Consider the following 22,195-nt stretch of genomic DNA (forward strand, 5'->3'; position numbering starts at 1 on the left):
CATAAATGTTTCTCATAAATACGCTAATATACCGGATGTGCGCAATATGCAAAGGCCAAATTACCGTTACAAAAACTTTAGGAGCATGTGTTATGGGTTTTGAAGCTATTTACGAAGTTTGTTTATTGATGGTTTGTTGAGTTGTTATCATTTATTCTGGAACTGACAAAAGGTGGTTGCTCCACCGGAGAGCTTGCTATCGCGAACGTGGTCTACGGCATCGCGTGAGATACTCCGTGCAAAATGGTAAGCCGATAGTGCCGGTTTGATTTCCGTACATTTCTAGCAGCCAATGAGCATCGCGGATTATCGGGTTATGCAAGATGGCGTACGTCGCTGGCCTCCGTTACTTCTGCTCTGTCAGCTTCATTTCATCCTTGCTTTAGCACGCTAAGCTTAACTATCCGTGGAAGTATGGTCGGAAAGTCTCACTGTTTTGCCTGTGATGCTTTCAACACTGCTCAGCTTAGTTGTGCTTGTGCTCGGTCTGATGCTGTGTCATAAGTGGAATCCCTTTCTTGGAAGCGTAGTATGTAGTATATTAGCTTTCTACGGCATCAAGAAGGTGTTGCAAGGAAAGCTAGACAGCGTGATTGGAAAGTTTTCGAAAGGAAGCGTCACGAAATGTCGCCTACCAAAGAACGCCTTCATCCTGCCAGACAACGCTGTGAAATTTATGAGTCACCTTTACGGTGTACTCACAGGCAAGGAGCCTTCAGGCACAGAGTTGCGGACCGACAGCACCTGTCTCACTTCGTCTTCTCAAAGCGAAGACGGCGACGTAGAGCGTTACTGTCCGTCTGACTACGTCACCGCAGAAGTGAAGGCTTTCGTGGACAACATAAAAACGCACTACATCGACTCCTGGTACGCCGACGTGAGCAGCAATCAGGATTTTCCGAGGGAGCTCGAGTTCATTATCGAAGATGTGTTGCGGGCACTTTACCTGCGGCTGGGTTCTCTGGATGCATGTAGCTTGCTAGAGAAAATGTTGCCCGTGGTGCAAGCTCACTATAGAAAATATAGGACGTGCCTCTTGGCCGTGGAGCGCACCAAGAGGGACAGCTGCGATGAGTCGTGCGACGCGCTGCGGCGCGAAGCAATCAGGAGGCGATTTCCTTTGAAACATGTTGCCTTCGAGAGCGAAACCTCAGAGCAGCACTATCTGAGAGGAATCACTTCGGTGTTGGTCAAGCTCTTAGAGCCACCTCACCTGCTGGCTAGTCCGGCAACAAATGCTCTTGTGGTGGACATCCTTACCAACAACGTACTCGCCCCTGCTGTCGACCTTTTGTGCAGGCCTGAATGGCTCAACTGGGCGTTGCTCTTCGTACTTTCAATGGAAGAAGATGCAGAAATACTTTCCATGAAAAACTGTGATGTGGCAGATCAAAATGCCAAACAGGGCAGTGCAGAGAGTGGTGCTGGTGACTGTCCATGCAAAGAAAAGCAAAAGCCTTCGGGTACAGATGTGCGTGCTACCACAGAGAGTGCAAGCACTGACCAGTCTTCCATTGTCAAGCAGGACGAGAGATCTGTGTTGCCTTATCGAGATTCTAGCTCATTCAATCTCAATTCTGCCAAAGGGGGCGAATACCTGACCCTCCCAGCTGTTTATGTTGGTACACAGGACCATTCGGTAAAAATCTTTAGTTCCAAGGATGTTGAAAAGGCTGTTGAAGCAGAAGTTTTTTTAGGGTCCTTGGTATTCTCGGATATCTGCATAATGCGCACAGAATCAAGGTCTGTGCCTGGAAAAGGAGTGCACACAGTGTATTGCATCAGGTATGAAGTTCGCAAGCACAGCGAAGACGCAACCGCACCCATGACTGAAGTCCGCAAGGTATGGAGGAGGTTCAGGGAATTTCTGGAACTGCAAGGAAGCCTCGAAAGCAACCCACAGTTGAGAAAGCACCTGAAAGGAATTCGCGGCCCCAGTCGTGGATTGGGGAGCGTGTTGTCTGACAAAAAAAATGTCCAGGAGCGGCTCATATTTCTGCAGCACTATTTAAAGCTTCTCTGTAGCCGCGAAGCAATCGTAAACAGCAAAGAGTTTCACAAGTTTCTTGACTATGCCGAGGACACAGAGGAGCTACCAGTCGCTCGAATGCAGCGACAGGTTTCATCAAGTCGTTTAGATCGGGTCTTTGTGCAAGGTGTTAAAAGCACATTGGAACTGCTCAAGACAGCTCTCCCTGGAGACGATCACAGTTCCATAAGCCCACTCTCACCTCTAGAAGGCAGCATGGTGCTGATGTCTGATTACCTTCCTTCTGATCTTGAGTATTCATTTGCTGAAGACAACCAATCTCAGCTGTTGCAGCAGTGTATGTTCAACTTCATTGACAACTTTGACCAGGCGTCATCACCCGAATTCTCGCCTCCACTCACCCCAAGCTCTTTGCCGCTGCCTCAGGATCGGTCACCGAGCAACGCATCGTACAAGAGTTTACAGGAACTGGAAACCCCCGAGGTTCACTTCCCACCTATGGAAGAAGACATTGTGCCGCTGTGGAGGGGTAATATCCAACAGACGCCTATGGAACAGGTTGCGGAGTCCCTCCATTTGGACATTCCTCTCTTTGCTTCAGCAGTTGACTTTGTGGTGGACTCTCTTGAAGACGGCCATGTTTGCAAGTCAGCTCAGCTGGTCCTGTTTGTTGAACTCTTAATGGGTAGAGCACTTGAGACATCTCTGAGGGATCAACTGACTGCACTCTTCGGGGTGGCCAATTGCACTTTTTACTTGCACCGGTTGCATGAACAGTTGTGGGGCTCCGAAGCCAGTGCACAGGTATTTAGGGAGGCACAGGTTGCACGGGGCTTGGTGAAGATTGTGCCTGTCTGGGCACAGCTCATTTTTGGTGTGGACAATGTGTGCAAAGCAGCAAGGACACTCGCCAAATCCATACAGATTCGAGACCTGAACAAATGTCTAGTTTACCAGTTACTGGACATAATGGTCAATTCCCTGCTTGCTCAGGACAACTGTGATGCCAGGCTTGAACAGAATGCCTGATAGATTTATTCACTGTTTTTCCCACTCAATACTAGCTTTACTGGCCCCTGTGTTAAGCCCTTTATATATTGTGTATTCTATTCCAAACCTATATTTATTTACTGTTACCTGGACACCTTGTTGTGATGCTTGTTACATAGTGTGAGTACACTGTGTACAATAAATTTATCATTCCCTAGGTGAAAGCTATTGCTGTTATGTGCCATGATGAAAAGGTGTACATACCTTCACAGGATTTAAGCTACTAGAAACTTTACGAGAAGCTTTCTTAAGTTACATTTTACCTGGATAGTGGCGCCAGTAATAGAGCTCTGCACGGGCCCGGGCCGGCCCGAAAGCCTGGGCCCGGCCCGCGGGCTGGGCCGGGCTGTCCGAAGCGTTTTTCGGCTTGAAGCCACGGGCCCGGGCCAGACTCGGGCCCACTCATTAAAGGACCTAAGTAGGCCTTCGAGCACACGCAACCGTTATGCATTGCATGGTTCAATGCATTCTGTGCCAAGCTGAAGTGACACGTGCAAAATGACTGTCATTATCATCATCAGCCTATATTTATGCCCACTGCAGGACGAAGGCCTCTCCCTGCGATTTCCCATTAACCCTGTCTTGCAATAGGTGATTCGAATTTGCGCCTGCGAATTTTCTAACTTCATCACCCCACCTAGTTTTCTGCCGTCCTCGACTGCGCTTCCTTCTCTTCGTATCCATTCTGTAGCTCTAATGGTCTATCGGTTATCCATCCTACGCATTACATGGCCTGCCCAGCTTCATTTTTTCTGCCTAATGTCAACTAGAATATCGGTTATCCCCGTTCTCTGATCCACACCGCTCTCTTGACTGTATATCTTATCGGATGACAGTACATCTTATCGAAGAAAATAGTAAAGCAGATGATGTTCTCATTTTAACAGCGGAGCTGTTTCAGCCAGGCGTAATGTGTCTGCTGAATCCAAAAAAGTGTGCCGATCCTGGTAGCATTGTAGAAAGGGTCCAAGCGCAATGGCACATACACCTGTGAACTAGCGAAGCTGAGCCTGGATAAGTCTAGCTAAGAATGGTGGGGACTACTTAAACTTATTCAGTCATCGATAGGCAATTGATAGCCAATCAATAGCCAGTCGATAATCTATCAATAACCAATAAATTCTGGAAAATTCGGTCGATGACTTGGTAGTGCTTAGCCTAGCCTAAAAGCCAGGACTAGCTAGATGCCCATCAGCTCCGCTGTCTCTTTAGCATTGCGCCGGCAGTGCAAGCTACGCTATCTTTATTTTCCACAAAAACAAACATTGTTTCCGCGTAAGGAAAAATAAATTGTACAAAGAACCACTCCTTAAACCATTTCCATGTTACCGCTTTTGCGATTGCACTATTACCAGTGTCGATACTATTGCATTATTTTAGCGCTAAGGCCAGTTACTTTTGTGCTTCAATGCATAAAACAGCGTTTTCCTCAAAACGTTAACTGGAACGCCCATTCATTTCGTCGGACACTGAAAAACTAATATTTCGAAACTGGTTCAGTCCTGAGAATTCGTTCCAAGTGGATACGCCTTGCGAACTCAGCGGCTATAATTCGCACATTGAAAGATGTGCCGTAAAATAAATAATTTAAAAAAATTAATTAGTGTAATTATGTTAAATATTCAATTAGGCGTTTTGACCATCCATTAGGCCATCCATGTCAGAATTAGCTTGGAACTACATAAAACAATTATCCTCGTTAGAGCGTCGTCGCATTAATGCGAACACAAGAAATCCTGAGATATGGTCAATTCCATACTTCAGAACACTCTTAAGCATCAGTCGTTAATACATAACCTACCATTCACTTTGAACAAATACAAAAATGTCGAAAATTTCAGTAAGAAAGAACTGAGCTCATACGTTGGTAGCTTGTAATGTATCTGATGTAATTATTATTCTGCCTTTGTGCATGGCTCTGAGTGTATAATGTACAATCTGTTTCGTTTTCTTGGCAAATGTTAATCTTGTAAAATTCAGTCTCATGCTATGTTGTATAGCTGGTGCTGCGTTGTTTTGTATTGCTATTGTATATTGTATATAGGCTGATGATGATGATGATTGCTATTGTAGTGTTGTTTAAAATGCATTCTGTTAAAACTTTTCCCAATTCTCTCAACTCGCCGTGACGGAAATATTCTCTGTTTTTCCGTTCATAGCTATTTCGTCCGTGAGGAATTCCATCGACAGCTGGAAATATATGTGAATTATTGTACATGTGCGCACACTGTTTGCTGACGTACACCTTGCCTGGTGTTTCTGGTCACGTCAAGCTACGTATGTAGCTTTTAGTCCAAAATGACCGTCCAGCATGTAAATTGGAGAATTAATTGATTTGATTTGATAGATGTCGTCGGACACTTTGAAAATTATTATCTCGAAACTGGTTCAGTCCTGAGAATTCTTTCCAAGTGGATACGCCTGCGAACTCAGCGCTATAATTCGTAATTGAAAGATGTGCCGTAAAATAATGAAAAAGTTAATTAGCGTAATTATGTTATTTCTTCAATTAGGCGTTTTGTTTTCTCGTGGAAGCAATGACCACCTAATCGAGTAGTTTAGATCATGGATTATTATATAACTGTGCAATCTGCAACAGGCAATCTTTAAAAATTTGGTTCAGCTAAAATGACATCATAGAACTAAATGACATCATAGAACCATATCGTACAAATCAAGGTAAGTGCATGCGCACCAGCGGAAAAATAGCAGCACAGGCAATGGGCCGGATTACTGATGTTCCCGTGAGAGAAACAAAGATTTCGGCCTTTTATTGCTTATATACTGCAGCTGATTAAACCTTGAGAACATGAGGCTGAAAGGTACGGTACAATCTGTAAGTAAAAAAAGATTTTTTTTTTTTCTCTTACAGGCCGGGCCTGGTCATGCACACGCGGGCCCTAGCTAAGCTTAGTAATAAACGCCCGGGCCGGGCCCGGACTCGGAACCACGGGCCCGGGCCGGGCCCCGGCTGGTCTCGGTCATGTACGCCCGGGCCGGGCTCGGGCTTTGTATTACGGGCTCCGGCCTTGTAAAGCGGGCCCGGGCCGGGCTCAGGCCGAAAAATCCGGCCCGTGCAGTGCTCTAGCCAGTAATGACACACTGACCATAGTCCATATTGGAATGGGTTTTTATTAATTACAAAATTGCTTGAATTAATTAATGTGTCAAACCATTCAAAGTATATAATTGGTGCATTTGGAAGGAAACTTCGAGTATAACGAGGAATCTTAAGGTGACGCTAAGCACTGCATTAGTGACAATAGAGAAGATTAAAGGTGTAATGCTAAGAGATAGGAAGGTGGCAGTGTGGATTAGTTCAGGCAGCTGGTATTCTAGTTGAGAGAAAGACAGAGTTGGGCAAGTCATGTAATGCCGGTGGCAGATAGTCGGAAGTCTGTTAAAGTAATGGAATGGGCACCTGTGAAAGGGAAATGCATTCAAAGGCAGCAAAGGATTATCTCGTGCAATGAGATAAGGAAAGTTGCAGGCATAGGTTGGAGTCGGCTTACACAAGGTGCGGGAAGTTGGAGGTTGTTGGGAGAGGGCCTCCATCCTGCAGTTGGCATAAATAGGCTGCTGCTGCTGACGATACCATTTAAGCTAAATAGCATTCTAGCTACCCCTATTCAGTGTTGCACACTGATTTAGTTAAATGTGTATCTTTGCATTGAGTCTTTGAACAGCTTTTGCCTAGTGTCTCAAAAAGGTGATTTGATGAGGTCCATGTTGCATTGGGGCCATCAGTTGTCCGACGACTTGCGCATAGCAAATTGTTCTGCTTGAGACGTAACACACGTAACTTTTTATTGGTTTTTATGCTGCATGGAAGGGAGGTGCCTTTCATCAGTCTGTTCTTGATTTCAGTATTCTGTGTTGTTCAAGCAGGAACTGGGTAAGTGCTTTATAAGTGCTTAAGGTAAGTGCTTTTTTTCCGGAGCACTGATAGCAAACGTTGAATCAAGCTGCATTGTTAGATTGTCCTCCTATAAACCTTGCAACATTCTCTTCTGTGCCAAGGGATGACTTAGTAGCAGAAAAATTTGTGACTAGAGGAACGAATCAATTCTGGTGCAACTCAAATCACCCACAATGAACAGAATCCTAAGCTCCTGCAAAGTGTTGACAAAGCAGTATAAGGAGGTTGGCATCATTGTGTTTCTCTGTGGAGAATTCCAGTTAAATTTGCCATACTGCATTTTTCTCATGTTGGAATGTAACATATTGCTTTCTCTTTCGAGATGCCGTCACGCAGGCCCTCGGCTCTAGTACGAGACTCTCTTCGCGCCAGCATTTTTCAACATTTTATTTGCTTCTCTTTTGGCTATTACTAAACCCTTTTGAAAATTTCTTGTGGTATAACTACTCCTTGGATGGATGCTTTACAATCACATTCACTGTATCACTAAAATTTTTCGCAGGTCCTCGTGAGGGGCATCTTAAAGCCTCAACATAGGCTCTTTCCGTTCATGTACAGCCTCCTGGATATTTAATAACTGCACAAGCGTCGGCTGCATGGAATGTTAGCTTAAATCGGTGTGAAGTGCTGAGATTGGCACTATTACGTGCACGTGCACGAGGTACTTTCCAGTGTGACTGTCGTCTGCTACGCTGTTCACTTCAGGAATGCACACACCCTGCCTTTGTTATCTGTAAGGTCCCATTGTTTATAAACAATACCTTGTATGTCCTGATATAGTCCCTTTATTATTATTTTTGCATCTTAATTCCATGGTGCATGTGTGGGTCCAGTAATTTGGCAGAAAAATGTAAAGCGTATCGCAATGATACATCTTAGTCATGCACTTGTTCGGCTTCACATCTGGTTTCTTTTTTTTTTTTTTTTTTTTTTTTGTACACAGGACTGCATAGTTAACCTTGGCAGGGTGTGTGTCCTTCTGAAGTTAATTGTGTAGCAAACGGGTGCTCACACTGAAGCGTGCTTTTTCCGCTTGCGCATACTTGTCCACTTGCACATACTATTGCCAATCTCGTTGCTTCTCACTGCTCGGCTTCTCACGGCTCTGCCATGCCATGTAGCCGACGCTCGCAGGAAATTATAAAAATCCGGTAGGCTTTACTTGTGAAATGCAGTAGTGCTCACATTGGGCAATCACTGAAGTAAATTGAGTGAAATTTGCAACATTAAAAAAAGAAGAGCACATTTTTAAAGCGTTGGCTTTCTTAACTTGTTGCTCAGTTTTGCATTGTCCGCAGTGGGGGGCTGATCTCGGGCGCTCAGAGCGGGCAAGTGACTTTCCCCGTCACCGGCTAAGTGCCTGTGGCCTTTTTTCCTCCACGCGCAATAGACAGTAATATGCAATAGACAAATGCTAATCCATGCAGCCTTCCGCTATGCTTCTGCGTGCTCGGCGTGCACCTTGTTCAATGCCAGAACCAAGACGCACTACATTTTTTCTTTGTTCTGTGGCACTCCTTGTTGTGCACATGTGTCGTACGCTGAAATCTGTGTGAACACGTGACTTTCTGTGCATGCATCGCGTGTGCTTTTTCTGGCCAACAAGGGAAAATCGCACCACCGGTGTCCACACAAAAGTGTCTGACATTAGAGCAGAAAGTTCAATTGATACGTGAGGGGGGAAAAAGGTGGCTGGCAGAAGTATGAAATCGCAACGCGATTCGGAATACCACCGACAAGATTATCAACTATTCTGAAGAATAAGGAAACAGTTCTGGGGACTGCTTCGAGAAGAGCTTCTTGGCCATACGTAAGTGCAACCGTGATTTCATGTATCCTGAAGTGGAAGGTGCGCTTCTTGAATGGCTGAAAAATTCTAGTAGTGCGAACCTCCCCCTAAATGGACCAGCACGGACTGCGAAAGTGGAATCCCTAGCCCTCCAAATAGCCAAGCAAGATTTCAAGTGCAGCAACGGCTCGCTTGATCGCTCCAAGAGACAGCACGGCGTGTCTTCAAAATCAATTGTTGGCGAAAGTGCAGCCATGTACTGCGGTACCGTAGATGGATGGCTCAAGCATTGGCTGAGCTCCCTACTTCAGCGGTATGAAGATAAGGACATCTACAACTTAGACGAGGCTGCATTCTTTTACAAAATTTGGCCGAAATGCACGTAGACTGCACCGGGCGGATCTTCAGCAAGATATAAACAAAGCAAAGAGCGCGTTACAGTGCTGTTCGGTGCTAACACGACAAGCTTCTTTTGTTGATACTGGGGAAGGTGGCAAAGCCGCGGTGTTTTCAAAATGCAACGATGCCCAAAGACTGCATATACAAAAGCAGCAAACGAGCTTGGACAACCGCAGCCCTTTTTAAAAAGTATGTGCGTTTGCTCAATCAAATGTTTAAGGCAAAGTAAAGGGATGTGTGTTTTGTTATCAACTGACCCAGCCTTGGCAAGATTGAAAATCTCCGAGCGATCACTTTGGAATTTCTACCAGCGAACACAACCACAATATCGCAGCCCATGGATCAAGGCATTATTGAGACAACGTGGAAGTTATACCGCAAAAGTCTTTTGCAGCGTATGCTCGTTGCATATGATGCCAACACGGGATACAAGATCGAATTGCTGGTGCAATACATTTATCAAGCCATTCATAGAAAGAGCTGGCACCTGCAAAGTTGCAAACTGCTTTGCACATGCCGGATTTTCCCTGTCGCACGCAGGACAGGCTGATTATGATTACGAGGTCTGCGACGATCTCTACGATGCTGTGCACAGAATCGTTGGCGAAGTGGTGGAAGGCAACGTCGAATCAATCGTAATGGCTGACGCAGATGTTCCCGTTGTCGCCTTGGCTACGGATGCTGAAATATTAGACTTGGTTCTTGGTGGCCCTGATGAGGAAGAAGAGCCGATAGACGAACAGCCTCGCGAAATACCAACAGTGGCGCAGACGCAGGAGAGCCTCCATCTGTTGCATAATAAAGTCGAGTGCGCGGGCGGTGACCACGACCTCATGCTGTGCCTGAACAAACTGCAGTAGGCACTCCTCGCACCCAGCAGAAACACCTGCCAGACGCAGCTTACCGACTTTTTTTGTACCTCAATGAAGGTTTGTTTCACTGAATACCTCGCACTTACCATTTCCACGGCCTTGTCATCGCTAATTTGGCTGTACTTGAGAGCTAGTATGGAGCAGTTGCCTATATCGAATGACCACTTATATTGAATTTCTTCGCCGTCTCGTTCACTTCGTTATAACGAGGGTTTATTGTATGTTTAGAAAGCCGGTGAGCACTCGCGCATTGAGAAGGAGCGTAGTAGTTTGTGAGAATGCTATAAAACAATCATTACACTGAAATGTCAAAGAAGTAGGGCTTTCAAACCCCCAGGTGATTCCGTGAGCTCGAGATCAGGAGCCAAAATGCCTAACCCACACCACAGCTAAGACTTAAACATTCATGTTGCACACTCGTAACCGTCCTGTAAGCTTTTATTTAGGTCCTATATTTTATTAATACAAATGATAAAAATTGCAAGATGACAAAAGTTTGCAACTCTGATGCAAAAACAGATACAAAAAGTGTATCAACTGCATATTTTATCACCAGACTCGTACGTAACAAATTACATGTAATTACATTTTCGGTAATTTTTTAAGTGATCAATTACTTTTTTTACTTTATAACATTTATTGTAATTCATTTACCTTTTTCAGCAACTGGTTACATGTAAGCAGTTAGGTTACTGGCAAGACAAACTATAACAGGTGACGCAGCTTTGAGCACTTGGAACTCGGCAGGAACCACAGTAGAACGCCCACGGCCTTGTGATGCAGCAGCTTCATAGATGCTCACTTATATGCAAACTTGGGTGCTCAGTTTTGTTTCCTCATCTGAACGCTCTACCAGATGTTGGACAACTAATCGAACTGGCATTGCTATGGCTCAATAGCAATGGCCACTTCGGACACCATTTGCCAGGAGGTTGCCTACGGATTATTTTTCTAGCTTTTCATTCCAGGAGTGCCTTCTCCGAGCCCCAGCGACAATGAAATGCTGCTCTTCATAGAGGGCCCAGATGTGAGCATTGCAGCAAACCTAACCAGTCTTCTGCACTAGAGTTAGAGTTTTTAATAAAAAGCAAAGTAGGGCACTGCCTTCAGCAGCACATGTTGCTTGTACTGAATATCAAGCTGCAGGGTGCAGGTTCATAAGGCTTCTGAAAGCAACTGCCAAACTTAAAAAAAAGAAAAACTTCTGCAGACTTAGGTAAATAATTTGGCTCTGAACTCATTTGCTGCAACAGCAGCATGCAGTGGTGTAGCCAGAAATTTTTTCGGGTGGAGGGGAGGGCATGCACAGTGAAGACCACCACCTTTGTTTGCTTTGCCTGCTTTACCCTAAAAAAGTTGCCATCACCCACTACAAAGGATTACCTTGTAGCCAGTGGTTTACCTACTATTTCACACAATAATATGAAGAAAAAAAAAAGAGATATATAATATTCTACAGTTAAACCTGGATATAATGAAATTGAGAAATGCCCGAAAAACTTCGTTATAAAGAGGATTTCGGTTATATGCAGGTTCGGCACGAAAATTCGAAAAAGAAACACTTACCGTATTTACTCCATTCTTGCCTCTTACCGATGACGTCGTAGCGTCGTATAAGGCCCGTTTATAGTCCGACGTTATCGGTGCGCGGGCCAGCGTCGTTTGCGGCCAGTCACGCTACGCCAGTTGCACTGCGGCACCGGTTGTCGGCGCAGTCGGCGCGACCAACGCGCGAATGGGTCAGGAGCCAATTCGGCGCCGGGCCCGTTGAGGCGCGTCGGAAGCCACCGATTACGTTGGCTGCGCCGGTGCGCTCGACTATAGAGGGGGTCATTTTTGCCAACGTGACGTAGCGTACGCGCACGCTCGCGTTACGTCGGACTATAAACTGCCCTTATGTGTCAGGTTAGTGAAGTGAAGCGCAGAAACTTGCGCAGTAACCAAAGAGTGCTGCAGTCGCCGTGAATTCGAGCGCGCCAAGCGCGCCGCCGTCGCTTCGCATTCCGTCGCGGTGGAGAAGATGCTTCCGGTTGCTGCTCACGCAAAAATTACAAAATTTGGGGCGAAATCTCTAGGTTGTTGGCGGGAAAAATTCGTTATTTCGAGGGGGTCTCCCGCTGCCACTTCGTTATGTAGAGGTCTCAAATACATGTGCTTCTATGGAGTAACGCCGTGGAATAGAAAAACTTTGTTATATCCAGGAATTCTTTATATGGAAGTTCGTTATAAGCAGGTTTAACTGTATTTAAGTGATAAATATTAGTTCTCTTATGTTAGAGGAAGAAAACTGTTGTATAAGTAAGTAGGTTGTGACTATCTTCTTTGTTGTGTAGGCAATTTCCTTTACTTATGGCTAGGGCACCGTGTTTTCGGATAAATCCGAAAAAATCCGATAAACACTTGCCGGTGAAATTTTTGACAATTCGGATTTATCCGATAAACTCCGATTTTAACGACCAATATTACCCTGTTTCGTTCTATATCGAAAGGGCATGTTCTAAGCAGTCATTGATACATCGGCCGGTTTGGCCGATATAAACTTTACCTCACGTCAACAGTATCTCGTAAACCACACCCATCGCACATATAACAAAGGGCTTGTCGCGCACACAGAGCGAGAGACATATGACCGCTCAACGACTGTCGCAGACCTTCATGGATACTACGCTACTGTCGCTGAAAAGTGGAGACAGACAGTTGAGAGGAACCTTTTCGATGCACTCCAGTACACCAGTGAATCGTTTTGGTATAGTGTTCAAATTGTGAATCTAAATGTGAAGCATGAGGGGCCCGTGCGTTCGAAACCTATGCGCCGATCTTCAAGTTAGTGTTTCTTGAAACTGACGACATGAGCCAACTCGTGAGTGATTTTGCGAACTATCAGAGCTAATTCATCAGTAACATTGCTGAACCCCTGGTGCTATGGAGACTTCACACTGTTCAGTGGCCAATGCTTTCTCGCTGTGCGGTGAGTGTTCTAGCGTAAACGTTGAAAGGGCATTTTCAAAGATGAGAATCGTCAATCGAAAGGAGCGTGCTTCCATCAGTGACAGCAACCTGATTGCATCTATTACAACAAGCTTTAAGGTTGTGATATGCACGAACATAGGTGTTTTGTATTCAAGTATTTGTGCCTGTGCGTATATGTGTTTGTGCATTCAAACCTTCCAGACAACAAAAATACGCTTCGTAAGTTCCGATGTTTTCGTGTTCCGATATCATTTTATCTAAGATTTTGGAGTATTGAGAATAATGCAAAATTTAACTCCGAATTTTGGGCAATTGGGGATTTACGAGAAATAAACTCCGATAAACTCCGAAAAACACCCTCCGAATTTCAAGAAAAATAAACTCCGAAAACATTGAGCCCTACTTATGGCACAGTAATGCATTCTTGACAGACTCCCAACATCTAAGTAGGTTACACTTATTTAGAGCAAATGTGTAGCTTAATAGAACCTTTTATTCACAGCTGTTTGTCCAAACCCTTATATATATATATTTCAGTCAGACAATCTTGGTGCATCACTTTCATTTTAGTTTGTTTTTGGTCAGTGTATTAAGTTGCGAGAAGTTGTTTCCATCATTCACTTCATTTGGGCAACGTCCAAACACTTGCCTGGCGTTTTGAGATGACCATTAAACATGAAGTTTCTTTACGCCATTGTTCAAATTAAGTATTAATGTAAATCAATGTTTAAGCCACAGGTGATGAGGCAGTTGCTGTGTTATAGGCTTCGTACATTTTTAATAAATTTTGAGGCCTAAACTACTTCCATAATAAAGCGGCCCAGAAACCCTTTTATAACTAATCATAGAATGGCCTTGCTCTTTGAGGACGTCGTCTCGTGAATCTTGTGCCACAGAAATTTTTCAAATCCTTCTACTATAAGTGGAGTTATCACACCGATACCCGGCTTTCTCCTTCTTTTCATCTACACAGCAGAGAAGTCAAGAGGGCAAAGCCCCACCTAAATGTTTAGTGTCCCAGCAGTGAAAGGGCTTGTTGTGGCACCCCATGGCTCCTGGTAGACTACGCTATGCAGAACACCACTGCTATCTTAGATGCTACGTGCCAAAGACACAGCTATGTGCAATTGTCATGTGTAGATCAGCACTGCAAAGATGAAATTATTTTTGTCTTTTTGAGATGGCAGGCATATATATGTTCCATTTATTTAAGTCAAAATTAATTATGTATTGCTGAGAATTCTCTCATGATCATGAAATCAGCCAATAGTGTTGGTGAATCCAGCCGTTTGCGATGATGCTGCATGATGACATTGTAGAGAGCAAACAAATTTTTTTACTGTTTTGACTAAGGATTGTAAATTCCCTGTTGCATGCAGTGCAGTAATATTGGGCTCACATGTTCGCAGCAGCGTCTACAAAATATGAGGTGTGTTCAAAAAGAAACCGAACTTTTGAAATAGTGTGCCAACCGGTAGCGGGGAGTGTGCTGCAGCTACTGAGCGCATGTAGCGGCAGGTTTAGACAACAAACTGCTATTTGCCGCGCTTCGCTCTGACCGTTAGTTGGGGAGCTACAGCCGCTGAAGTGAGCACATAGACAAGCTGTTCTTCGGATTAGTGCCAAAGTGACAATGAAGGAATTGGAAGAACAGCATGTGTGTGTGTGAAGTTCTGCTGCAAACTTAGGAAAACTTTCACAGAGACATTTCAGTTGCTTAGCCAAGCATACGGGGAGGACTGTATGAGTCGCACGCAGTGCTAAGATTGGTTCAAGCGTTTTCAAGACGAAAGAATGACGGTCGCTGACGATCCCAAGCTTGGACGACCTTCCACATCTACAGATAATGACCACGTCGAGAGAGTTCGAGCTGTGATTCGTGGAAATCATTGTTTGACTGTTCGAGAAATCGCTGATGAAGTGGGTATCAGCGTAGGATCATGTCATGAAATTTTGAGCGACAATCTTGGGATGCGACATGTCAGTGCAAAATTCCTGCCGCATTTGTTACTTACGAACAGAAGCACACCCGTGTTGAAATCAGCCAGGTACTGCGCGCCGCTGCCAATGACAATAAAAACTTTCTTAAGAACATCATAACAGGTGATGAGACATGGGTTTATGGCTATGATGTTGAAACGAAAGTGGTCATCGCAGTGGGTGGCCAAAGGTTCTCGTTCAAAAAAAAAAGCACGTATGAGTCGGTCAAAAATGAAGGTGATGTTGGTTATGTTTTTTGACTGAAAAGGCATTGTCCATCAGGAATTTGTGCCACATGGTCAGACAGTAAACAAAGAAGTTTACCAGGGAATCCTAGCATGTTTGAGAGATTCTGTGCGCTGTAAAAGGCCTGAATTGTGGGAAAGTCGGGCTTGGATGTTGCATCATGACGATGCCCCGGCTCACGCGTCGCTCCTTGTCCGCAGCTACCTAGCGAAACACCACACTCCTGTTGTGCCCAACCCACCATATTCTCCGGACCTAGCCCAAGCAGACTTGTTTCTATTCCCCAAGCTGAAAACCACCTTGAAAGGATGTCGTTTCCAAACCGCGGAGGAGATCCAGGACAATGCGAGAAGAGACCTGCGTGCCATTCCAGAAAGTGCGTTCCAAGAGGCTTTCCAAAAATGGAAGAAAAGATGGGAAAAGTGCATTGCCAGTAGAGGGGACTACTTTGAAGGGGACAGCACTTAAAATGTTGTACCATAAACAGTAAAGGTGTTATAGCAAAAGTTCGTTTTTTTTTTAACACACCTCGTATTGGCAACGTTTTCTTACTACTATGTTCAAAAAGTGTTTCAGGGCCCTTTAATGTCAGAAGGGAAATGACGCAGTTCCAGATTTCAGTGAAAGTCTTTTTTTTTTTTTTCTTTCTTTCCTGTATATTTGCAGTGCTGCTATATCCGACACTTGGCGGCTGAGAATCCTGTGAGCTACTATGTAACAAACTATGTAGCATAATCTTTGCAACACCATTGTTGGTAGGGGCACTGTCAATGCTTTCTTTGTTTTTTTTCACCTACTGCCTCATTCTGGGCACATCCTATATTCTGAGTATGTGCTGCTAAGGCTCTATTCTGGATTACAATATTTGAAAACGTTATAGGTTACTTTAGACAAATGAGGCAGATGAATCGTCTCTGAATTTGTCTACATGCACTAGTTTACTTGTCTGCATTTTATTGTAAAAATGCATCACGTGCGATGAACATTTTTGTTTTCCGGTTGCGCGATCAGCTAATGATGACAACTGCATTCTTGAAGTGCTAACGAAATGTACGCATAAGGAATTAGCTTCTTTTCTTTCTTTTTGTTGAACTGTTTATAAATCCTCAAATGTGTAGATGCTGTCTATGCTAATTGCAAAAGAAAGGAAAAGTTAGAAAGCACCCAGAAAGTTTCAACAAGATAACCGACATTGCTATCGTAAAAGAGGCGTAAAGTTCTAGACTTTTACTTCACACACTTTATGTACTTGTGTATTTTTGTGTGTATCTTAAATCATGTCTATCACTGGAAATGCATGCTCCTGACAGCTTTGATCCAGCACTATATTCTGTGCGTTACTGCCACAATAATGGAACAACTTTTGCATTTTATAGCTTTATGGCGGTATTTATGTATTCTTTGAAGCATGATCAAGCCCTTTTGGACGTCGGATAAATCGCTTTGTTTCTGCATTACGCCAACGATTGCAATGTTTTCCAAAGCCCTCACACACCCTTTATATACGCTCAACTGCACTGTGCTGCCATCTGCCTTCTGTGATTGGTTATATAACGTCGATGTTGAAAGTATGTGGTGGTCACATTAATATGACTGGACTGTGTACAAACCGCAACAGTGCAGAGGAGGGTCTTTTTCTTGCCGTGCACTTCAATTTTTGTTACCAAGCGCCGAGCAAACACTTTGTGACTGTGTGTCGGCAACATATGCATTTTGCTGCCACTTGCCGTTGATGGCGCCACATGTTCGAATGACTAGGTGGCCTGACGATGACAAAAAACGCGCTCATCAGTTGTAGTCAAGTGTAATGGAATGGACAGACGGGGGGGGGGGGACAGGGCAAGCCCAGTTTCGAAGGCACTTGTCGCCCGTGCTGATGCCAGCAAAAAAAGAAAAAGAAGAAAAAAAAGGAAAGTAGATTTTGCAGGAACAAAACAGTAGCACCATCTCATTGTAGTAGTGAAACACAGAGTGCTTTTCCTCGGTATAATAATGAGAGGTGGCAGCACCATTTTGTTGCAATGTAATTAACATTTTATTGTCAACATGAACACTCAAACGCTTGCGAACCTGCTCAGAAACAATTTTGTTGTGTTTATGGGAACTTTAGAACTGTTGTTGCTGTAGCCTTTTCTCTATTATTATTATTATTATTAGTAGTAGTAGTAGTACTACTAAGTTATTTTCTCTGTTCTTTTTTTTTTTAGCTTATCTATGAATTAAGAAAAGAGGAGTCGCTGGCGCCATCTAACAGGCACGAACATTTCCTTGCATACAGTTAATAGAAGAAAAAAATTATTGTCTGGCATTGCTGCGAATTATGTGTAGTTCTGGTTTATTCTGGAAGGAACAGGCAAGTAATACATACAAATGTGCTATGAAACTGCACGCACTGGGAAATGCCACCTCTGTACAAAATTTCTGTGCAAATGAGTCAGCAGTTTAGCTGGAAGAGCCATGTATATGTAATGCTCCAACTTATACAATGTTTAGTACAAAATCAACTGCTAAATGACATAAGCTGCTTCACAAGTGCTAGGCAAAAGAGAAATCAGTCATGTGACTGTACATCATCACTGGAATTCAAAGTTCTTCCAAGCCCCAAAAATTCTCGGCAGCAATTGTTTTTCTAGTTTCATCAATGCTATCTGTAAAGGCCTGGTACTGGTTATTTACTTATGTTTATTTTTAGCCCATGATGATGCAATCTGGAGCTGTGCTTGGTCGAAGTCGCCTAAAGATGGGACCAACCACATTTTGACTGGTTCTGTTGACGACACTGTGAAGTGCTGGAAATGGCAAGTAGACCTGTTCACTCCAGTTAAAAATATATAGGTTCATCTGAATCCGTTTTTTTTTTTTTTTCCACTTGTACTTAAGTGTCATTGAGGAATATATCTACAAAAATTTATTCATGTACTAATTTCATCAATCATATGCATTTGTTCGTGACTTACGACTATTAGTGTAAATCTTAAAAAGCTGGAATTATTATATGACATATTTTGCTATGCAATGTACTACAAAAGTTGGAGGAAGTTGCTTGTAAACAAGATAAGCTAAAAATGTGTTGCAAGAACACTATGCAAGAACTGGAGATTAGCACATTTCAGATTGCAAAATAATATTATGTAGATGTAAAGAAGCAAACATAGTGTCAAGAAATATGAATGGCTTGAACTAAAACATGCACAGTTAGAACTTTTAACAGTCTGGTATTTTCAATAGTTAAGTACACACTATATGTGTGGGCTTGTGTATATAGAGGTAATTTACCAGTAGACATGTAAACCTAATCAAGCAATTTTTTCCTGTAATAATAGCAGCAGGATGGTCTGTGTGCTTGGTATGTGTTTCTTTATGAGCTCTATGGCCAGACTGGGTATGCAAGTACCAAATGGAGCTTGCTGTCAAGTTAACCATTGCTGCACGGCATCTCATTTTGTTTTTCAGGGACGACGAGAAACTGGAACTGCTACATGTTTTTGAGGGCCACGCTCTTGGTGTCTTCTCTGTTGATGTATCTCACGATGGAAAAGGTGTGTTTTTCTTACAAAGCCATTATTCCGGTTCCTGCACTTGTATTCTTTACAGGGACATTAACGAGAAACACTGAATCAGTTGAAACTGATAAAGTATTTCAAAACTCTATTGTAGTTAATTTTGCAGTAATAGGTTGAAGATAAAATGGAGGTTGAAGTTCCAGTTTAAAATTTCTCGACAGAACCCCAGCGCTGGTACGTCAGTGCAACGTCACATATTTAATTAAAAATATCTTTTGTCACGCTTTTGCTGTGTTGGCACAGTAAAAGTTCTTGAAATTTTTAAGTTCAACCTTTGGTTTTTAAACATACAATGTAGTCCATCTTTATTGATAAGAAATTAACTAAGCCTGAGCATGTGCTGTAAAAATTCGTGCTGTCATGGTGGGCTGGTGATGTCGCCTGTCTGTCTCTTTTCTGGCACACCAAGCTTCCTCTTACAGTAAGAGTGGCTGTCTTACGGTTGTACTAGGGTAATTTTATAATGCAGCTCTAATAATTTTTCCATTTAATGTCTATTCTACGATCGTCCACTTAAAAAACTATCTTGATTGCACGAAGTGAAAGGCAGTGCCGTTCCTTGACTGCAGTAGTCGGCGCGCTTGAACAATGCTGCTCAGTGATTTCTTAGCTCAAACATCATAACTATAGGCACCTTCAGCACCACTTCAAAGGCATGGTATGCAGCCATGTTTCTCAAGCACCTCCTTGTCACAGGAATTACTTAGGAGCATTATTCTGTGCAAATGTTGAAGATTTGGCAAGTTCTTGCTGATAGTGCAATAATCCCCAGAACACAAAAGAGGCACATAATGCTCTGTATGTGTATGGGCCTCTTCTTTGGCGTTGTTTGGATTATTGCACTGCTGTCAGCAAGTATTCTGTGCAACTTGTACTTCTGTTGAAAGATGGTGCACTCCTACACTCGGTGGAGTCGGTTCCGGGAAGTGCTCTGTGTTGAAGACCATTTCTCAGTTTAGTATGTAGCTTGAGGTGCGTGATAAACAGATAGTTGGCATACTAAAAAGATTATAGAGAAGAAGTAAATCTCGAAATGGTTTGCAAAACAACAACATTTACGATTAAAGTGATAAAACATATGTTAGTCACAAATATATTTTTTTCTGTGTTATTCCCACAGTGGCTGCATCAAGTTCCTTGGACAGCAACATAAAGCTCTGGGATTTGGATACTGGTGAAGAGAAAAAAAACATTGATGCAGGTCCTGGTAAGGAAATTTGCAGCTGATTTCCACCTAACTTATTCTATTCAGGTTCTTATAAGTAAAGGTGGAAAGTTGCGTTTCTGCTAACAGACATTTTTTGTGGAGAGTTACTTAAGTTGGCAGCATTTCTTTATTTTTTTTAAACATGAAGGAACTGGTATGAGGCAGGGCACTGTAAAATCATGGCTTCCATTGTCAGTCTCTTAATGAGGGTGAATTTTATGAACAGGGAGCCATTGCTTACCCACAAAATGCTGCAGTTTGATACAGTGAACATCATCATAGCAATGTTTATCACATGGAGCCTCTGTGTGTCTGTATTGCATTCAGAGTGGAATTATTTTCTTTTCACATAAGTAAATGCGCCCCACCAACTCATTACAGCCAAGTAGAAAACAATATGGGGTAGGTAAAAAATAACGGCAACAAAATATACTGTCACCATAGTACAGGTACGAAATGTACTGCTGCTTATCTATTATTATTTGCTTCCTTTTTCTTTCTGTACAGTTGATGCTTGGTCTGTGACCTTCTCACCCGACTCTCGGTTTCTGGCATCTGGCTCCCATTCGGGCAAAATCAACCTCTATGGCATTGAATCCTGCAAGTTGGAATCCTCGCTTGACACAACGGGGAAGTTCACGCTTAGCATTGCTTTCGTGAGTCCTTTTCTGTCCTCATGTTTAAAGTGCCTGCATGCAAGAGAGGTCGATGTTTGACGGGCTGTGATGCTTCCGACATTGTATCCTAGGGCGCCTCTTTTCACACGGGCCTTTCTTTTTTTCATAGTAGTCTTCAAAATGTGACTCGCATGTGGTAAGGTATACTTTGGCCAGATTGGTCATTGAGTTAATGACAGAGCTCAGGAATATCTGTAAGGAATAATTGTGCATTAGATTCATAGGTGTACTGCCAAGCCGGTACATACTGTGAGCAGCAGCTACGTAGTTTCACTATCTACTAGTGCAAAAGGCCGGATTGAGGTTCACATACTGATCAATTAGCAGGCATGGTTTTCTTGACTTATTTGGTGCTTAATGTTTCCTTGCAGAGTCCAGATGGAAAGTACATTGCGAGTGGTGCCATTGATGGCATCATCAATGTGTTTGACATTTCTACAGGAAAGCTGGTGCACACCCTCGAAGGTGATTTTTTTCTGTTGATGGCAGTGTTTTTGTTATGTGACTGGTGACAGCTGACTCGGTACATAGTAGGTGGTGTGTAATTGTTGGCCATGATCTTGGAGGGTCGTGGGGAAGGGGCTGCGTAAACTAAGTGCCTTTTTCGCGAGCCAAACAAAGTGGAAGAAATTGAGCTGTGGAACTGTTTTTTTTTTTTTTTTGTCTAATCTGCTTGTTGGGGAACTTAAAGAAAGCAGTCCTCTTGAAATCCATGTGCCTGCAAAAAACTGGCCCATGTAAAAGCCATGAAGTCAAACTATTTATTATATTGTAGTGACTGCTACTTCCCTGTAAACATTGACCACTTGTTATTTGCGACAAGCTGCTGCAGTGACATACACTTTTGACACACTCCTCTATCTTAGTGCTTTGCAATAAGGAATAATTAAGGGGCAGTCAAAAGGGAAGGGTGGTGCCTGAAACTAGTCAAATGCAGTATCCTACTGCTCATAAAAATACAATAAAACATAATACCTTTAGCTCCAGGTGTTCAGATATTCGAGATATCGAGTGCTAATGGTAGAGTACTTCTGTGTTAACCTAAGTGTTCAACTTGAGAATGTCATATTTGATTACACCAGGTATTAGGTCACAGCAGAGAACATGGAGTTTCTGGAAGATGGGCCATGAACGAGATGGCTGTTTGTTGGCCACTTCGCAAGCCCACTTTTAAACTAGCATAGTATAGACATTAAGTAAAAAGGTACTTCAGCACTCCGTTTTTTTAGCAAAAAAACATGGCTTTTGCATGCCTTTATAACAAAGTGCATAGGACTTTAAGTATGTGACTGAATGCACACATCTGATGCACACACACACATGCCAGTAGAATGAGAGAAACAAAGTTCCACACCTATGCTGATAAGGTGGTGCTATCACTGAACTAGGCATTGGCTTTACCTCAAGGCATTTTCTAATACTGTGCAGTTTAAAAATGGTTCATGTGAAAGAAGACAGATAAAGACAAGTGGAGACTTGCAACTTAATATTTAAGTGAAACATCATAAAAGTATATGCTGTTGTAGTCAGTGA

The 22,195-nt window shown here is 43.1% G+C and overlaps 2 protein-coding genes across 2 annotated transcripts in view; both read left to right on the forward strand.

The window, feature by feature from the left end:
- Nucleotides 1–75: 75 nt before the first annotated feature.
- The window catches only part of LOC119456391 (WD repeat-containing protein 61), a 32,455-nt gene continuing 10,335 nt past the window's right edge, over nt 76–22,195 (forward strand). The window contains exons 1-7 of the mRNA XM_037718120.2: nt 76–246; nt 6,908–6,935; nt 17,908–18,013; nt 18,669–18,754; nt 19,899–19,985; nt 20,493–20,641; nt 21,034–21,127. Of these exons, the coding sequence (XP_037574048.1) occupies nt 244–246; nt 6,908–6,935; nt 17,908–18,013; nt 18,669–18,754; nt 19,899–19,985; nt 20,493–20,641; nt 21,034–21,127 (553 nt within the window). The 5' untranslated portion in view covers nt 76–243. The remainder of the gene's footprint in view (nt 247–6,907; nt 6,936–17,907; nt 18,014–18,668; nt 18,755–19,898; nt 19,986–20,492; nt 20,642–21,033; nt 21,128–22,195) is intronic.
- LOC119456387 (uncharacterized) lies at nt 278–3,197 on the forward strand. The gene has a single exon (XM_037718110.2). The coding sequence runs from the start codon at nt 446–448 to the stop codon at nt 3,017–3,019; it is 2,574 nt and encodes an 857-aa protein (XP_037574038.1). The 5' UTR covers nt 278–445; the 3' UTR covers nt 3,020–3,197.

The sequence above is a fragment of the Dermacentor silvarum genome, chromosome 6 (genome assembly GCF_013339745.2).
Source record: "Dermacentor silvarum isolate Dsil-2018 chromosome 6, BIME_Dsil_1.4, whole genome shotgun sequence".
Lineage (NCBI taxonomy): Eukaryota > Metazoa > Arthropoda > Arachnida > Ixodida > Ixodidae > Dermacentor > Dermacentor silvarum.